General features: G+C 33.4%; 3 protein-coding genes across 4 annotated transcripts; 2 read left to right on the top strand and 1 right to left on the bottom strand.

The window, feature by feature from the left end:
* Positions 1–796: 796 nt before the first annotated feature.
* Positions 797–2,247, bottom strand: LOC107433216 (3-oxo-Delta(4,5)-steroid 5-beta-reductase). The gene has a single exon (XM_016044479.4). It carries the CDS (start codon positions 2,111–2,113, stop codon positions 983–985), a length of 1,131 nt encoding a protein of 376 aa, XP_015899965.1. The 5' UTR covers positions 2,114–2,247; the 3' UTR covers positions 797–982.
* A 1,833-nt stretch (positions 2,248–4,080) lies between these two features.
* On the top strand, positions 4,081–5,252 carry LOC107433235 (uncharacterized). The gene is made up of 4 exons (XM_016044497.4): positions 4,081–4,324; positions 4,402–4,496; positions 4,589–4,814; positions 4,908–5,252. Exons 1-4 carry the CDS (start codon positions 4,246–4,248, stop codon positions 5,012–5,014), a joined length of 507 nt encoding a protein of 168 aa, XP_015899983.1. The 5' UTR covers positions 4,081–4,245; the 3' UTR covers positions 5,015–5,252.
* Positions 5,253–6,555: 1,303 nt separating this feature from the next.
* On the top strand, positions 6,556–14,408 carry LOC107433270 (AMSH-like ubiquitin thioesterase 3). 2 transcript variants are annotated; one of them, XM_025066668.3, is made up of 14 exons: positions 6,557–6,926; positions 7,633–7,697; positions 7,835–7,910; positions 8,002–8,199; positions 8,519–8,616; positions 9,105–9,207; positions 9,299–9,357; positions 9,563–9,893; positions 10,021–10,110; positions 10,236–10,298; positions 10,744–10,818; positions 11,981–12,043; positions 12,532–12,584; positions 13,841–14,408. In XM_025066668.3, the coding sequence occupies exons 1-14, from the start codon at positions 6,825–6,827 to the stop codon at positions 14,013–14,015; spliced, it is 1,551 nt and encodes a 516-aa protein (XP_024922436.1). In that variant the 5' UTR covers positions 6,557–6,824; the 3' UTR covers positions 14,016–14,408. The 2 variants fall into 2 exon arrangements, with proteins under 2 accessions (XP_060668724.1, XP_024922436.1); XM_060812741.1 differs by lacking the exon at positions 11,981–12,043 and having other exon boundaries at positions 6,556–6,926.
* The last annotated feature ends 1,878 nt before the right edge of the window (positions 14,409–16,286 follow it).

The following is a 16,286-nucleotide window of genomic DNA, read 5'->3' as shown; positions in this document are numbered from 1 at the left end:
GAGTTTCTAATATAATAAGGAAGTTGGAAATAAAATAAAGAAAAAAAATTATATTAGAAGGTGGGGCAAGAGAAAGTTTTAATTTTCTAGATGTTGCAGTGCGGATTAAATTTTAATATTGCACTAATCAATAGATAAAATTGAAAGTGTATCAAGGTTGTAGGGTTTGAGGGGCAGTTATCGAAAATTTAAGTATTTTAAACAATACAATTTAGTGATTTACAACCGTGATGATTTTTGTGGGCATAGGACCTGTCCCACTGATATTTGAGTGTGGGTGTTAGTGAAAACTTCAAATGCGTTTGTTTTATTTTATTTTTAATTTCTCTTTCATCTTTTTGTCCATCTCTTCGCTTCTCCCCCGTTTTCTGCCCTCTTGTCGTCTACAGTTTTTTTAATCTTATTTTTCCCTTTTTTGGGAAATTTTTTGTTCTTAGTTTTCTTTTGTTTCAGAGTCCTTACAAACTCTGTCAAAAAATTGTGTCCACATCATAAACAAATATCCCTTATTACTTTATTCTGTTCATAACAAAAAATATTTATAGATTGGATTCGATGGAAAAATCACTAATAAAATTTTTCAAATTGTGCTAATTGATTTTCTATCAAAATAATCATGATTTGAAAATTTCTACGTAAACTTATATATATATATATATATATATAGTGGACATTCGTAATTTTTCGATGCTCAAAGATTATCCATGTCATGCCAACTATAATCACTGTATATACATTTTTGTATTACGTTAAAAAAATAAAAGTAAAATATAATCATCAATTTTGAAAAAAAAAAGAAAAGAAAAAAAGATGGGATTTTATTTGCAAATTCAAAGTTTACAGGCATGTGGACAACCTAACAGCCCCAAAAGTCAAAACCCAGAAATCAAAATACAGTAGTAAAAAAGGGGATATCCCATCCTAATTACAAAATCAGTAAAGGACCCTAAAATGAAGAGTTGCAATCTCTTAGCAAAGCCTTTCATGGAGGTAAAATTTTCATCTTCCTGAGTCTCTCCACCCAAAACCCAAAACTCTTAAGGGTATCAACATGACCAAAAAACCCAAATTCCCTACTCTTATTCATGCTACAAACATGTTGGAATCCAAAATGCAATACATGATTAAGCGCAGCAGCACAAGTAATCTCCTCCAACTTTGTTTCCTCAAGTCCATATTTTTGTACAATATGGTCCCATACTCTACTTCTTTCCTTCATCAGCTCGACCAAATCAAACACGTCGGTCTCATCAAACGCCACGAATTCAAGACCAAAAACGTGGCATAGTACTTCCCAAACACTTCTCCACGTAAAAATATCACCGTTTGTGCAGTTAAATGCCTGGTTCTTCGCAACGGGCGTCACCGCCGCCCATATTTGCTGCTCAGCCAGCACACGCGCGTCCGACATGTCGCAGAAATGCTCCCACGTGTAGCGCGTCCCAGGAAACCGAAACTTCAAGCCTTCATGTTTACATATGACCGCGTAAACCGACAGCGTCAATAAAGCGTTGAAGAAACTCCTCGACGACGCGCCTATAATGATAGAAGACCGGTGCACCGAATACGTAACGGACGGCGGGCAGGATGCAACTAGATCTTCAAGCGCGTAGTAGAAGTTCGGGTAAGGAAGGCGATGGCTGTCTTCGCGGAACGGTGGATCGTGAGGGATGAGTTGGGATGAATGGGTCGGGTCGAATATGGGACCCATGTAGTGTTTCGTACCCGTTTGGAGTGTAATATGAGTGAGTGGCGAAGGAGAAGCCTGATCATCAGCCGATTTGAGGACGTTAACAACGTTGGCTAGCATGGTGGTGTTGACGGTGATGTTAGCTTCTTCGTTTTCGCGGACTTGTAAGGCAACCCAAAAGACATGTGAAACTTGGTTGGATACGGAGGAGAGTTTTTGAAGCGTGTCCTCGTAACGTGTGGCGTCGAAGGTGATGAAGCCGTCTAATATGGAAGTTGGAAACCAGTTTGGCAACGGACGCCGAGCGGCGCCGATGACTTTCCATGGACCACCGAGGGCGGTGGGGCTCTTCAAGGCTTCGGCTATGCTTAAGCCGGCCATGCCAGTGACCCCAACCACAAGTGCTACCTTAGCTGTCTCCATTCAAGCGAGAAATTAGAGGATAGAATATTGATACTCTGAGTGTGGAGTGTTAAAAACTTTTGCACAAATTTTATTCCCCTGTGAGCCACTAGGAGCAGCTTCTATTGCTCAATCGTGTCGTGTCCAACTACAGATAATGTGTGATTGAAAAGGCACCGACCCAGGTGGGGGCATGTGCTCCACTCGTTTTTTCCTTTTTCTTTTTCTCATCATCTTTTACGATCATACTTATTAAATATAATTATAATATTTATCTACAATATAATACTTTTTAAAAAAAATAGAAAATCATACTATTAATTATAAATTTTAAAATAATGATTATTTATAATTACAATAAATACAATTAGTTAATAACAAAATAATTATATAATTAAAATAAAAAACTATAGTTATTTATGAACAATATTTATTTAACTAGTATTTTATATTGTTTTAATTACAGAGATGCCAATTCTTCACTTTAATGACTAATTTCATTGTTTTTTTTCTCCATTTATTTTGGGTTAACTAATTTGTAACAAAATCTCAAATATTTTTTCTTTTTTTTTCTCTCTCTTTTTTCTTTAAACTATGATTTTTTATGTAATTATTATGAATGTCAAGTCATTGTTTAAATATTGAAATTATATTGTTCTGAAAAAATAGAATTAGAGGAAAATAAAAAAAAATGATTTTAGCACATATATAATATCTATTAATAAGGAAAAAAAATCAATTAGACTTGATTAAATTACAACTACGAGATTGATCACCACAAAATTAACAAATAATAAAAATAATAATAGAGAATTTCACCATACAGATCAGTTTAATAATAATAGGAATCCCATTGATAAATACAAAAAAGACCATTGTTAAGTTGACTAATTAGTTAAGCTCTACTTTTAGAAAACTATTTATGATCGTGTATCAATAAGCAATTCTTATGTCAATCTTATTTCATTTTCTTATATATCTTGGTAAAAGAAAGAAAGAAAAAATTTAAATGCATGTTTTAGGGGAAAAAAAAAAAAAGAAGCTAAATTGAAAAAATAAAAATAAAAACTATAAGTAAAATTTTCTTATTATATATGGTAAATATATATATGTAATTTTTTTTTCATAAATTTAATCAAATATTAATTTATATGTTTAATGAATCTTAAAGGATTTAAAAAAAAAAAAACTATTTTATATATTTTGCAAATTTATACATTTAGTACAACCAATCCAAGTTGGAAACAAACAATTTTATTTATTTAGGAAAATCGTTTATTTACCCACCATTTACTTATCAACGTTATACTGCAAATAGAACAGTATATTTGAACATCCAAGGGTGTAACAACAAAATTGTTCGCTTATTTTTACAAATTTTTAATATTAATTTTGTCATGGTGTATTTAGAAAGTGCGTTACGTTTTCATCACCGAGAAAGATAATCTAATGGGTTGCTAAGCTTTGGGGTACCTAATATGGGCCACAACCCAAGTAACCGGTCCGAGTTCTATAAGCCCAACTACGTGAACCGCCTCAACATGCTTGTCCGTTTGAACGAATTGCTAGTCGTTTCACTGCCAATTTCCTTAGGCTGTATTCAACACTCCATTTCAATATCTACCTTATGCAATTTTAACTTGTATTTGAAGTATGGAGCTAATGAATGTTTTTAGGTTTGATTTCTTACATCCAAGGAAAATGTTCCCAGCAAGTAAAGTTGGTGGGTGGCTTGCATTCCAACTGCTCTCTACCACTTGGTCTTCTCAGTGCCTCTAAAAACAACCCATTTATATAGTTCAAACCAATTTCTGATTTCATTTTTCCGATTAAATTCACCAACTTTATTTAAGTTCCATTGCATTTTCCTATCCGTGTGTGCAAGTCTATAATTAATTTCTATGCAGAAGGTGAATAGCAACACCTGTATAATGTTCCAATTGTGGGCCAAGGTCACTTGGTCAAAAAGATGGTTCAATTTACTAAAATTCTTAAAAGGAAAAAGTAGTATGGTAGGCTAGGTTGGTCGTTCACAAAATTGGCATAGTTTTTAGCAAGCAAAACCTTGGTGTTTTGTTATGTTATGAAAACTACCTTGTTATATAAATACTTGCTCCAATCATAGCCAATTTCATTTACAAGCTTCTGTAAAAATGGCGTTAACAAGGATACTCGGACTCTCTGTTTTAGCTGCAGCTCTGATTCCCATCTCTGTTTTTGGCAGCATATCAGGTATGCAACAAAGAAAGCATATAGATTTCCAACTCCATTTTGTCTTCAAATTTATGTTTTGAATTGATTTTTGACAGAGAATGCAGTTGAAGATGAGCCTGAAACGGGCCACAAATTTCACGACCCAACTGAAATTGTTGCTAAAGCTTTGCTATGTTTCAATGATAAATATGTAAGCTCAGAATTTCCAATTTTTTTTTTTTTGGTACCCCAAGAGGTTAAAATTTCTAACATTTTTTCTTCTATGTGTGTTTCTTTTTCCAGATTTACATCAACTGTGAAGAATCATACAGACTGAATGAGAGCGGAGATCTGAATGTCCCATTTGACAAAACCGATGCATATTGCAACGGACCATGTCTCGATGAGACACACCTTGTTCTTGACTGCATAGACAACATTTTAACCAACTTTTTGTTCTATAACAAGGCCACCATACAAGATATTAGAGATACTATCCAGGCAGGGTGTGGCACCGGCTCGGAAAGAGGTGATTTCTATTAGAAAAATGTTAGAAATATTGTATTTGTTTTCTTGTTATCATACCTAAATGCAATATCTTCTGGTTTCTTGCATTGTTCAGGAAAGTTCAATGTGGCTGAGCATCTTAAAGCTGAGGCAAATAACGCAAACCAGATTGTGGTTGGGCCTGGGTTGATGGTGATCTTGGGACTTGGTGTATTGCTTTGATATGTATAATGTATACTAAAATACTTGTATGATTTTCTTATTCTTGTGTGTAAAACTTACTACCATACGCAGTGTATTTTGTCAGCAATATTGTGGTGAGGCTTGTAAAAAGCAAATATATGCTGTTTGGGAACTTAGAAATTGGGACAAGACAAAGATTTTCTGTTCATTATGAATAGGAAAATGGAAGATTATGAAATTGCGAAATATGTTACCGAAATAGTTCATTTCTTTAGTCCCTAATGACCCTCACATCAATATATATATATGTATATATATGGAACTTCCCTGGCACCAATATTCATGGATGATAAGCATACGTTGGAATATTATAACAGCAGAGAGCCAGAGATGAGAAGAAAAACCAGCTTTTTTTTTTTTTTTTTTTTTAATCTTAAAATTTATAAAAATGTCTAAATTCAGATAAAAAAAATGGCCATTGCATGATCAAGCAGAAGCTCTAGAATGGAAGCTAAGCACTCAATTATCCTCTCCTTCACCAGTACACAAAGCATGGAACAGAAATCAATTTTTGGTGGTATAACTAATTGTCTGAATTCTTGTGTATAAATATTTTCCTTTTCATTGATAAGTTACTTATTAAATGATATCTTTATTTTCTGAAAATAAAATAAAACCCCATATGTCAAAAGTAAAGTTATATTTGATGAGTGAATGAAACCGAGTTTAATTACTTTATGAACAAAGTTTGGTCCATACATCGTAAAACACACCGTTTTTATGTACTATATATATATATATATATATATATCAAACTCCTGCTCTTGACTTTGTTACTTAAAAGTTGATCAAGCTATGAGGACTGTGATTTAGTATCTCAGGTCAGGTCAAGCTTTGAATGATAGGTAGAATTAAGAAGAATGCTGCCTTGTTTTGCTTAACCACGAAGGATAGGCTGCTGGAATTACAATAGAGAAGTGGTGCAAGAAGAAAAATAAGTGTGTGTGAGAAAGTGCTGAGAAAATCTGTGTATATTTCTGAATCCTCGATGGTCAATAGTGGATGTAGGAATGGTTATGGTTATACATTCTGAACCGCCATATAAGCCTTGTTTTGTTTTGTGGTTTATGTTTTATTCTTTTGTTTATTGGTTTTTTCTGTCTTGTTTACTTTTTGAGTGTGTGTTCTTCAATTGACAATACAAATATTGCAGCAAGTTTATTGGTTTAACACTTCCTTTTCCCCCTAAAAAATAGACCGAATAATATTATTTGATATCTTTTTTGCTTGAAAATATTATTTTATATCTTCTGATTTAATGACTTTGGTATTATTATTTTTCACATATTAAAAGTTGAGGGTTAATTCGTAATTTTATTATTTTATTTTAAGATGCATTAGGTATTAATATTTAATATCCTAGAAAAGAAAAACTAGAAATAAAATTACTATACCAGAGGAGCCGTCATATATATATATATATATTTTAATTATTTATTTGCTGGTGAAATGTCGGAAAGAGCCCTCCAACCATAGTAATCCGTGACCACTACCGCATATAATTAGAGCCATTCTGTACTTCGCCATGTCGACATTAAAAAAAAAAGAAAAAAAAAGAAAAAGAAAAAAAAGTTCAATATTTCGTCTCCAGCTCCAAGTCCCCCAAACGGGCCCAAAACGACGAGTTTCTCACGTTTTGCTTCATCGGCACGCTCTGTACCCGTTCGATCTCTCGCTCAAATTCTCAACGACGTTCTCGTCGACAAGGCTCTTGCCGGAGAATTGACTTGGAGCATAGGAGCTCTGGCATTTACAGCCGAGCCACAAGAAGAAGAAGAAGAAGAAGAAGATGGTGAAGATCAACGTGAACTCCATGGCTCGGAAAGTGGAGGTCGATAATCGGATTCATATCCGATTCTACTATCGGATAGCGGAAAATCTTCTAAAACAGGTTTATATCTTTTTTTAACTACCAATTCTAATTTTTTCTCGCTTCTGTAATTTTGCTTTTTCAATTCGTATTTTCAAAATCGTCGTAATTTTTTTGTAGGAGTTAATAATTGGTGCTAGTTATATTAAGGTTGCAAATTTATATATATATATATATCTATATGTTCTTTAAAAAGAAAATTAATGATTATGTGATTTTTAATAGCTTTGTAGCTTTTCAGGTTTTGTATGGATTCATAAAACTGGATAATATTGGTGCTTTTGTTTATCATTAACAGTCAAATTCTTTTCGTTTCCCTTTTTTTTTTTTTTTTTTTGGGGGGGGGGGGGGGGGGGAGGGGGAATGATGAAAGACAAATGTATAATATTTAATGGGAGTGTACAATACGCAGGTTTTTTAATTCTTTGCTTGTTCACTTGTGTTTAATATTTTTATGTTTGTTTCCGAAATACATTGAATTTAGGCTTGATCAGAAACTTCAGTTCCAAAATACATTGAAGTTAGGCTTGATCAGAAACTCAGCTTTTTCGTCCAATGCCAATCAGTTAGGATGTACATTTTGCTATTATGAGTTTCTCTTCTTGTTGATAGGACTGATGGACTATTTTTAGTATCACCTACTGTGTTTATCTTGTAGCAGCTCCTTTCTTGTGTTTAGATTAAGTCCTTATTGATATGGGTTGTCATCATTTCCCTTTATTTCCAGGCCAATGTATACAGGGAGGAAAAAAATATTGTAGATTTGTACATCATGCTTCTCAGATTTTCAAGGTATGGATTATATTGCTTTGCAGCTATTTTCATCTTGTGGAAATATGTGATAGTGGATGCATAAGCTAGTTTTGTTTTTTGTTTTTTTTTTTCTTTAAATTAATTAATTAATTAATTTATTCTTACTTTGTTCCCAGTTTGGTATCTGAAACTATACCGTACCATCGAGATTACCAAGCTGTTCTACCCAAAGAAAGAATACTATATAGGAAGGTAAGTTATACCCCACACTTTCAGTTACTGTTTCTTGCATGTTCAATATGTCTTGACAATGTTTTCGTTTGGCTATCATCTGTCATTACAGAAATTGATATCTGTCCTAGACGAGCTTGAATCTTTGAAGCCTGAATTTGATCGCAGAGTGGGAGAACTTAATAAGGGCCATGCTGGAACTCAACTGCCTCAACTTGATGGCCCAGAAAGGACTTTATACAGTTCAGAGAATTCTTCTTTAGAGTGGCCTGCTGTAAATAAAAGGTTACCAACTATAAGTTCTAAGCAGGTATCTTGACTCAATAAGGTTCTGTTGATACATTGTTGATATGAAATAAAGTTTTATCAATGGTTAAATATTCTGCTTGTCATTTGTTTTATTCTACTATTGTGTACTTAGAAGATCTTGGTCATAGTGTTGCTTCGTTTTCATTTTGTTTTTTATTCGATAATAATAATAATAATAATGTAAGAAACCTTCTTAGGTTATAACAAATTTGTGAGAACTTAATCTGTGTTTCAGTCTGTTTGTCTTATTCTTTAGTTTTATCTTGCATTATTATGAGGGCACTTCGTTGATTTTATTCTATGATGACATGTTTTTGCAGCCTGCAAGCATGGCTACACAGTCATCTTGGAAGTATAACAATGATCAATCCTTGGTCTTATCAAATTCTACGCTAATCGACAAGCAGTTCCAAAAGCTGTGAGCATTATTGTAGTTGCACGTTTATGATTTATACAATAGTGACATGATATCACATTTATTTTAGCCATACTTTCTGCCGGTCAGAACCTCGTCTTACGTGGATCAAGATTTTTTAATTTCTATAAGTTGTAGTATGTGGCAAATCAATAAGTTTAACATGGTAGCATTGTTTTTTATTCTATCTTTAGAGCATTGTGTTTCTATCAATGGTTTTTTGATTTGGGATGGCCTGAACTCAAAGTGCTTATTAAGTTAATATATAGTGCTTTTGATGTTCTTACTTTGTTTTTCTCCCAAGTCCCAGGCATAGTTCTTTAGTGCTCTTTGGCTTATGTGTTATTTGTCTTTGTTTTAGCAGCATATATATGCTTTACTGTAGTTATGCTCTAATTGAAAGAAGGCCACAAACTAAAACACTAAACAACTCAGCATTTAGTAAGGTAGTGCTATGAAAAATACGTAATGTTTTTTCTTTAAACATGCAGATCGATTAAACCTCTTCCAAATAAGGATACTTTGTCTAGACATTCATTTTTAGGTCCAAATGGTCTTCGAGGCCAGTGGCTTGGACCCACTGCAGAGATTAAGGTAAGTTATTCTGTGTCTTTAAGCCATATCTTCTTCTTAACTTTTGAAACCCACCCTATTAACTTGTTACTACTTTTGTGTAATAATACAGGTTCAGTATCCGAGCAGTGTAGGCTTGACCTCTATTGAAATTCCTGCAGAAAGCACAAGGTTAGGATTTCTGCAAAACTCATTTATCTTTCTATAAATCCTAAAGTTTTTACTTATTTTGTTTGGCATATTTGCACTCTTCTGTTAGCACATTATGATATATTTCATGGACCAAATTGTAATCTTGAACTTTTTTGTAAGGCTCTTTCTTCTAAAATTGATGCTGCTTTTAACATATTCTACGTTGTTTCATCTTTTGTAATAGTCTGAATCAGGCTGGACAAAGTGATATTGCGGTGGTAAAAGATGGCAATTCAGGGGGAATTCAATCTACAATGGATTCAGTTCTCTCATTAGATGATGGCAGATGGCTACATACAGCTGAGGATTCATGCCCTGCATTTATTAATGAAGCGAGGGAAGATATTTTCCAGTTAAGTAATATCCATCAACCTTCTCCACCGCCTGTTCTTGCTCGAGTACAACAAGATCATGCTCCAATTCCACCATCAAAAGTTGCAGATCCAAGACCTGGACCTGCAAAACCTTCTCAGGATGGGATGCCAAGTTCTAATGCATATCAACATCTACACGTTGTAAGTTTCCTATGCTGATCATTTTTCTTTCTCATGTTTGAAAAAACAATGATCCTTTCTTTGGATGACTTGTGATGATTATTTGCTTATTTGCCAAATGTCATGTTATTTTGAATGTACTTTGCAGCCAGTAAAAATGATGGAGGATTTCTTGAGATTAGCTCAAGCAAATACAGAAAAGAATTTAGAAACTTGTGGTGTTCTTGCAGGTTCACTGGTAAGAAGTCACTACTTTTAATCCTCTAACAAAATTGATACTGTCTTTATGATCGAATTAATGGTGATCTGGGCGACAAAGATGAATGCTTGGTTTCTTACACTTTCAAATTCATATGGCTGTAGAAAAACAGGGTTTTCCACATCAGCACACTAATAATACCCAAGCAAGAATCAACTTCTGATTCGGTAAGATATTTCAACATCTAAATATATGCTTCCTGTTTACAATTTTAAGGTTTTTTTTTTTTTTTTTATTTTTTATTTTTTTTAATATTAATTTTCTATTCTTTCTCAACTGTTAATGTTTCTTTTTATTATTAGATATTTATGTGATCAGATTGTACTTTATATGTGTAACATTAAATTTGTAATAATAATCCCTTATGTAGGTTCATGGGTAAAGAAAATCATTTTTGCTTTGAATGAATTAGAGTAAATATAACTTTATTAGGCTAAATGGCTAGTCAAATAGTTTTGCTGGTGGATTAGGCTTGGAATGCTAGAAGTTTGCATCTAAGTTCTCTGTTTTGTTTTTGGTATTTCTCAATTTTAAAAAGGCAACTTTTAATTTCTTTTAGTTATGTGCCTATATGCTATTAAGAAGTATAACATTGAATCCCTTTTATTTCAGTGTCAAACATTGAATGAGGAAGAAATATTTGAAGTTCAAGACAGTTTATCTCTTTTTCCTCTTGGGTGGATTCATGTAAGTCTCGCAATGGACCCAATTTGGCTGCTAATTATTTGTTGTCTAATTGTGTTGAATTGAATTATTTTAACACTATGAATCTTGTGCTCGTTTTAAAATCATATTGGAGTGCATGGTCAACAAAAGTTTCCAAAATGTTTTGTAATGTCTTGATGTTTTCCAACCTTCATAAGTTTTAGAAGTTGGGATAAGTGGTGTTATGAGATTGAAATATATTTCTGGTCACTTAGGGACTATATGGGTCAGGGTCCAGCTGACTAGCCTTTTTTGTCTTATTCCCATGCTTAAGAAAATATGGGAATAAAAGTTTTTGAAATGTTTTGTAATGTCTTGATGTTATCTTATCTTCATCAGTTTTAGAGGTTGGGATAAGTGGTGTTGTGACATTAATATATATTTCCAGGCTCTTAGGGACCACATGGGTCAGGATCAAGCCGGCTTGCCTTGTTTGTCTTATTCCCATGCTTTAGAAAATATGAGAGCTGTTGTTATTTATAACTGCATTTCTACATACCCATGCTACATTTAACAGAGGGGCTGGTCTTGTCAAGTTCAAAGAAATCATTTGCCTTTTTGGTTCAGTGTGGCACAAGCTATGAATTCATATAGATTGCTTGAAAACTATACAGAATAAAACTAAATTCAGCATTAAGAAATGGTTGAATGTGTTACTAGTCAAAATGCATTGGAGAAAGCAAATGAAAAGGAGGGCATGCAATGTGAATTAAAGTATGCAATTGGGAGCAGTAATTGATCATCTGCTTGAGGAAAATACGAAAAGGAAGTGCAAACGTTGTTGCATTTATGCTTGTTCATAACCAGCCGTTTTAAATTGAATTAATAATAAATAAAAAAAAATACTTCTGAATTGATCTCATCCTTTTTTTTTAAATTTCCATAATCATTTAAATTTTTCTTTGTTGAGAAAAATCCCTGGATCAAAACCCCTTACCTCGGGTCTTTTTACGTAGTAGGGGGGTGTCCGAACCCCTGTTCTTGTTATTTTAGTTTGGTTTAAGTCTGACGAAATCATTTTTGATCGTTTTTTTTTTTATCCGATCGAAATAGGAGTAGGATTTCTATGGCTATTTTTATCTGTTAAGCAGATTTTTTGGTTTTCTAATTAAATTTTCTCACTTATTTTTATATTGAATTCCAGACGCACCCATCACAGACCTGTTTCATGTCATCAGTTGATTTGCACACTCATTATTCATACCAGGTAAACTAACAACCACTGTACTGCTTGTATATATGCAGGCATATATACGCATTTTTGTATATGTATGTAGAGGTATTTGGTGCTAGTTTCCTTCCTGACAAAGGGAGAAGATTTTATTATTATAATCTTTTAGTTAATTTGATGAAAATGAACAAGTCAACAGTCAGCACAACATATAGATTCTCTTAACGCATTAATGATTGAACTAATAATATAGGAAATCTATGTTGGTTAGATGTGAAACATATAAATTGGTTTCTCGGTTCTTGTTATACGCCACTTGTCTCGTGATACTATTTATGTAGTCTGACAAGCATAAGACATCATCCAGGACTTGGGAGGACTAGTTTAAACTTTTAAGATTCACTCAACAGGACATGGCTTTTTCTTATGTTTTGCTTTTTATTCTCTATGGTCATATCGTTTAGTATTCATTTACTGTAAGCAATTATGAATTATTTATTTATTTATTTATTATTTATTTTCAGATAATGTTACCAGAGGCAGTTGCCATAGTTATGGCTCCCACAGATACATCCAGGTAGGCTTTAGTTCGGCTATATGGTCATTAGAAATATAACTTATATGAAGTAAACAAAACATTCTTTTTCTTGACTGGAATCTACAATTAACATAATCATTTATATAATATACCAAGTTTAAATAATTTTAATATTTATTCCACTTCTAGTATAAGTAGCCTTTATATAGTTACCTGTATCTATATGTAAAGTAATGGCTTTTGTGCAAAGGTGAAAGTTTCCCGACTTGAATATCTTTAATTGTTATATCTCTTAAAAGATGGTTGAAAATTTATTATTACATAAAACTATTTCACCTACTACTGCTTTCTTCCTCCCTTTATAGAAAGTCTTCATTCTACATTTTTGGAGTTACTGGTAGATCTGATTTACCAGTCAATTAAGAGTTTTCCTCTTACCTTTTTGAAATGATATGTGGAATTTAAATTCCATGAGGCAAGTAACACTTTTACTTTTGAAACCTGTATAATGGGAATTAACTCTTCTAAAAATGTTTGACGAACGGTTGATGAGGCACAGACCAAGAACTCGGTATAAACTTAGTTATCGAGATTAACTGTTTATGGCCATTTGGTTGTTGCTTGGTTCTTTCTGGATTAACTGTTTACGGCCATTTTGTTGTTGCTTGCTCATTATATTGTTTTGCTTTTATTTTGTTGTGCCAAAGCTCCTACTTTTCTTTGGCCATAAATTCATAGGCCAAAGACCCTTACTTTTCTTTGGCCATAAATTAATAGGCAATGGTATGTTTAGAGGTCGTGATAGATCTGCTTCTTCTTCTTCTTCAGATTTTGAGTTTTCCTTTTTGTTAGAATAGCCATGCATACTAGTCTAACATGCGACAAATTTCTATCGACGTGGCACCACATCATGGTTTTGGAGTGGTCATAGTGGCATTTCATGAAAACTGAAATAGAGGAGTTAAGAAAGGATCCTTCTCTCTTTTAACTTTTGTCTTGGATTGTTGGATGTTCCACTTATGTCTTCTAATGCCAAAGGTGGGCAAGCAACCATGGAAAATAGTCTGTGGACAGAACCCAAGAAACTTGAACATGTGGCAACATGCTGATCACTGAAGTCATATGGTTGTTCCTTGAAAGCATACCTGAGTTTGTAGACGATGCATGGATGGATTTTCTTAAACTGCTTGAGATATTAAATATTTATGAATGGGAAAACATATATAGCACTTAATGCACTTTGATATTGTCATCCTTTAGTTGTAATGCTAACTCATCTCCCTTGCTACTTGCAGTCCCCATGGCATATTTCATCTGTCTGACCCAGGTGGCGTATCTGTCATTCGAAATTGTCAACAACGTGGGTTTCACCCCCATGAAGAGCCTTCCGATGGAAATCCTATTTATGAGCACTGTTCTCATGTCTATATAAATCCCAATTTAAAGTTTGATGTTGTTGATCTTCGGTGAGATATTCCAGATGTTTATCAATTTTCATGGCATTTGCCAAGAAGGATAATTCTCACAAAGAAAAGGTACATATGTATATTCAGCGTACCTAAAATTTACATTGGCCTGACAGAAGTATCGTCCAGATTCATGAATAGGAACCTTTATGATCTAATAGAGGGCATACTTCTATTGTATATCCAACTATTAGAATGAAATTTCCTTCCGGCTTCAATTAACAAAGTTAATCTTTATTATATAAGACTAGAGATTGGGTTGAATGTAATTAAAGTTTTCGTTTATTTTGAAACTTTATGCAGGATTTAGAACTGCTTTTGTAAAGGTAATAACTTCATCATGTGTGTTTAGCAACAATGTTAAGAGTTATCAAATGTTTACCAAATTTATTTTATAGATGATGTAGTAACATTTAATTGATTTGTTTTTTTAATTTCCTTATCAATTTAAAGGTTTACTTTTTTATATTTAAATTATATAAATATGCAAACAATAATTTTTTAAGATATATTATTTGGTAAATATTTAGTGAACATTTTGGTACTTGTAACGCTATTAGATATCTAAACATTGAAGTTGTTTTCATGCTCTTGCATTGCTTTACTAAATGAATTAAGTTTGGTTGGCTGAGAGTTGGAAGGCCGTTTCTTTCATTGGCCTTTTCCCCAAGCATGTGGTTGTTGGGCAAATGAAAATAATTTTTCGAAATATTAGAAGATTTGAGCTGGTTAATTATGATAACTGCATTTTGGGGAACATTGATCGCATGTCGATTTCTCATGATGCTAGTTGGTGACCAGATATTTAGACATTGAACCCTAATTGCCGTATGTTACTATTGTCATTCCATGTAATTCAATGTGTCTGTATTGGATTCGACTGAAGTGCATTCTAAGGGTGCATTCTAAAGGTATAATTTACAAATTTATTTGTTTAAAAGAAAAAATCACGAAATCTTAAAGCTGTGTTGTGGAATTGCCACTTTAATTATTCTCATTCTGTCATTAGCAAAACATGGTAAGGACAAGGATTGATTTTGGAGTGAGCATACATAGGATTTTCTTTTCCATTTTAGAGCTCTCAATAAAGAGATTTAATCAAGACAAAATATAGTAAAATGACCTCCAGAAACTTTTTAAGTAATTATACGCTTTAAAAATAATTTTGCCCGTGTCCTTTTCAATCTTCAAGTCTTCCCTCTATATCAGCCAGGTGTAGCGCTCAACATATACCGTGAGGGCCATTTTGCATTTATTGACGCGAAATTGGTTTTGAAAAAAACCCAATATTTCCCACATCATCTAAACATAAAATCCCTGTTTTAAACACCGACTTAACACATAATATGCTTTGTTCACCATCACTCATTTTCACACAAAATTAAAAGCCAATGTACGGACACTCTTTTTCAGTGTTACCTGTACCTCGTAACAAAATTCTGTTCCTCCTTTAAATTTTCCCTGTGCCATAGTACTTCGCACTGACTACTTCTGAGCATGTTACAGCTTCCATTCAAAACATAGTACTTGTTTCTGTAAAGAAAGGACGGTCACATTGCACATGTTAAACCCACTTCGGTCGCTGGTAGTTGGGTTGGATAAATATATGGATTCTTTTGATGAAAATATCTAAAATGGGGTTCGGATTTTTTTCTCTCACTGATCAGTTTCAATGATGAAAAAAAAAAAAAGTAGTACTTTTGAAGGAAAAAAAAAAAAAAAAACAGAGGGTTTAATGGCAGAGCTACACATAGTACCTTATAGTTGGGTGACAATATGCATAGTAAGTAGAAATGGCAGAGCAATTACTGAAGAAAAGGGTCGGTAGCAACACAAAAATATTGTCCTTTTCCCTTCCTCTGCCTTGTTGCACAGAGAGTTCGAGCTTACATTAATAAAAGATATACGTTGGAGGAGAAAAAATTTGGACCCATGTCCGGTTTTTGCCTTCTTAAACAGTCCACGAGATCAAATTTATTGTCCATCAAGAAATCGATATTGACATTCTGATTGAATAAAGTTGGATCGGACGGTCCAAATTTTCGTCTGTCGAATAAACCTGTCACTACAATATATATATATATATATATATATGCATGGTACATAAATGTCGTCCTTCTATATATTCATATGCACAAAAGCGACTTCACGTTTCGAAAGTACTTAATTTGGTTTCACACCCTCAGGATAATTAACAAAGACAATACACATTCTGCTTTATAAACTTAAGATTTAGACTAGGAACAGCAGCTGTAGTGAGAAACAAGTAGCTAAT

This window comes from Ziziphus jujuba, chromosome 11 (assembly GCF_031755915.1).
Source record: "Ziziphus jujuba cultivar Dongzao chromosome 11, ASM3175591v1".
NCBI lineage: Eukaryota > Viridiplantae > Streptophyta > Magnoliopsida > Rosales > Rhamnaceae > Ziziphus > Ziziphus jujuba.
The sequence above is the reverse complement of the archived record's forward strand: the minus strand, read 5'-3'. Positions and strand labels throughout refer to the sequence as shown.

Coding starts and splice junctions, on each gene's coding strand:
- LOC107433216 (XM_016044479.4), bottom strand. CDS start 2,113: ATGGAGACAGCTAAGGTAGCACTTGTGGTTGGGGTCACTGGCATGGCC.
- LOC107433235 (XM_016044497.4), top strand. CDS start 4,246: ATGGCGTTAACAAGGATACTCGGACTCTCTGTTTTAGCTGCAGCTCTG. Junction 4,325..4,401: donor TGTTTTTGGCAGCATATCAG/GTATGCAACAAA, acceptor GATTTTTGACAG/AGAATGCAGTTGAAGATGAG. Junction 4,815..4,907: donor TGGCACCGGCTCGGAAAGAG/GTGATTTCTATT, acceptor TGCATTGTTCAG/GAAAGTTCAATGTGGCTGAG.
- LOC107433270 (XM_025066668.3), top strand. CDS start 6,825: ATGGTGAAGATCAACGTGAACTCCATGGCTCGGAAAGTGGAGGTCGAT. Junction 7,911..8,001: donor AAAGAATACTATATAGGAAG/GTAAGTTATACC, acceptor CTGTCATTACAG/AAATTGATATCTGTCCTAGA. Junction 9,894..10,020: donor CATATCAACATCTACACGTT/GTAAGTTTCCTA, acceptor TGTACTTTGCAG/CCAGTAAAAATGATGGAGGA.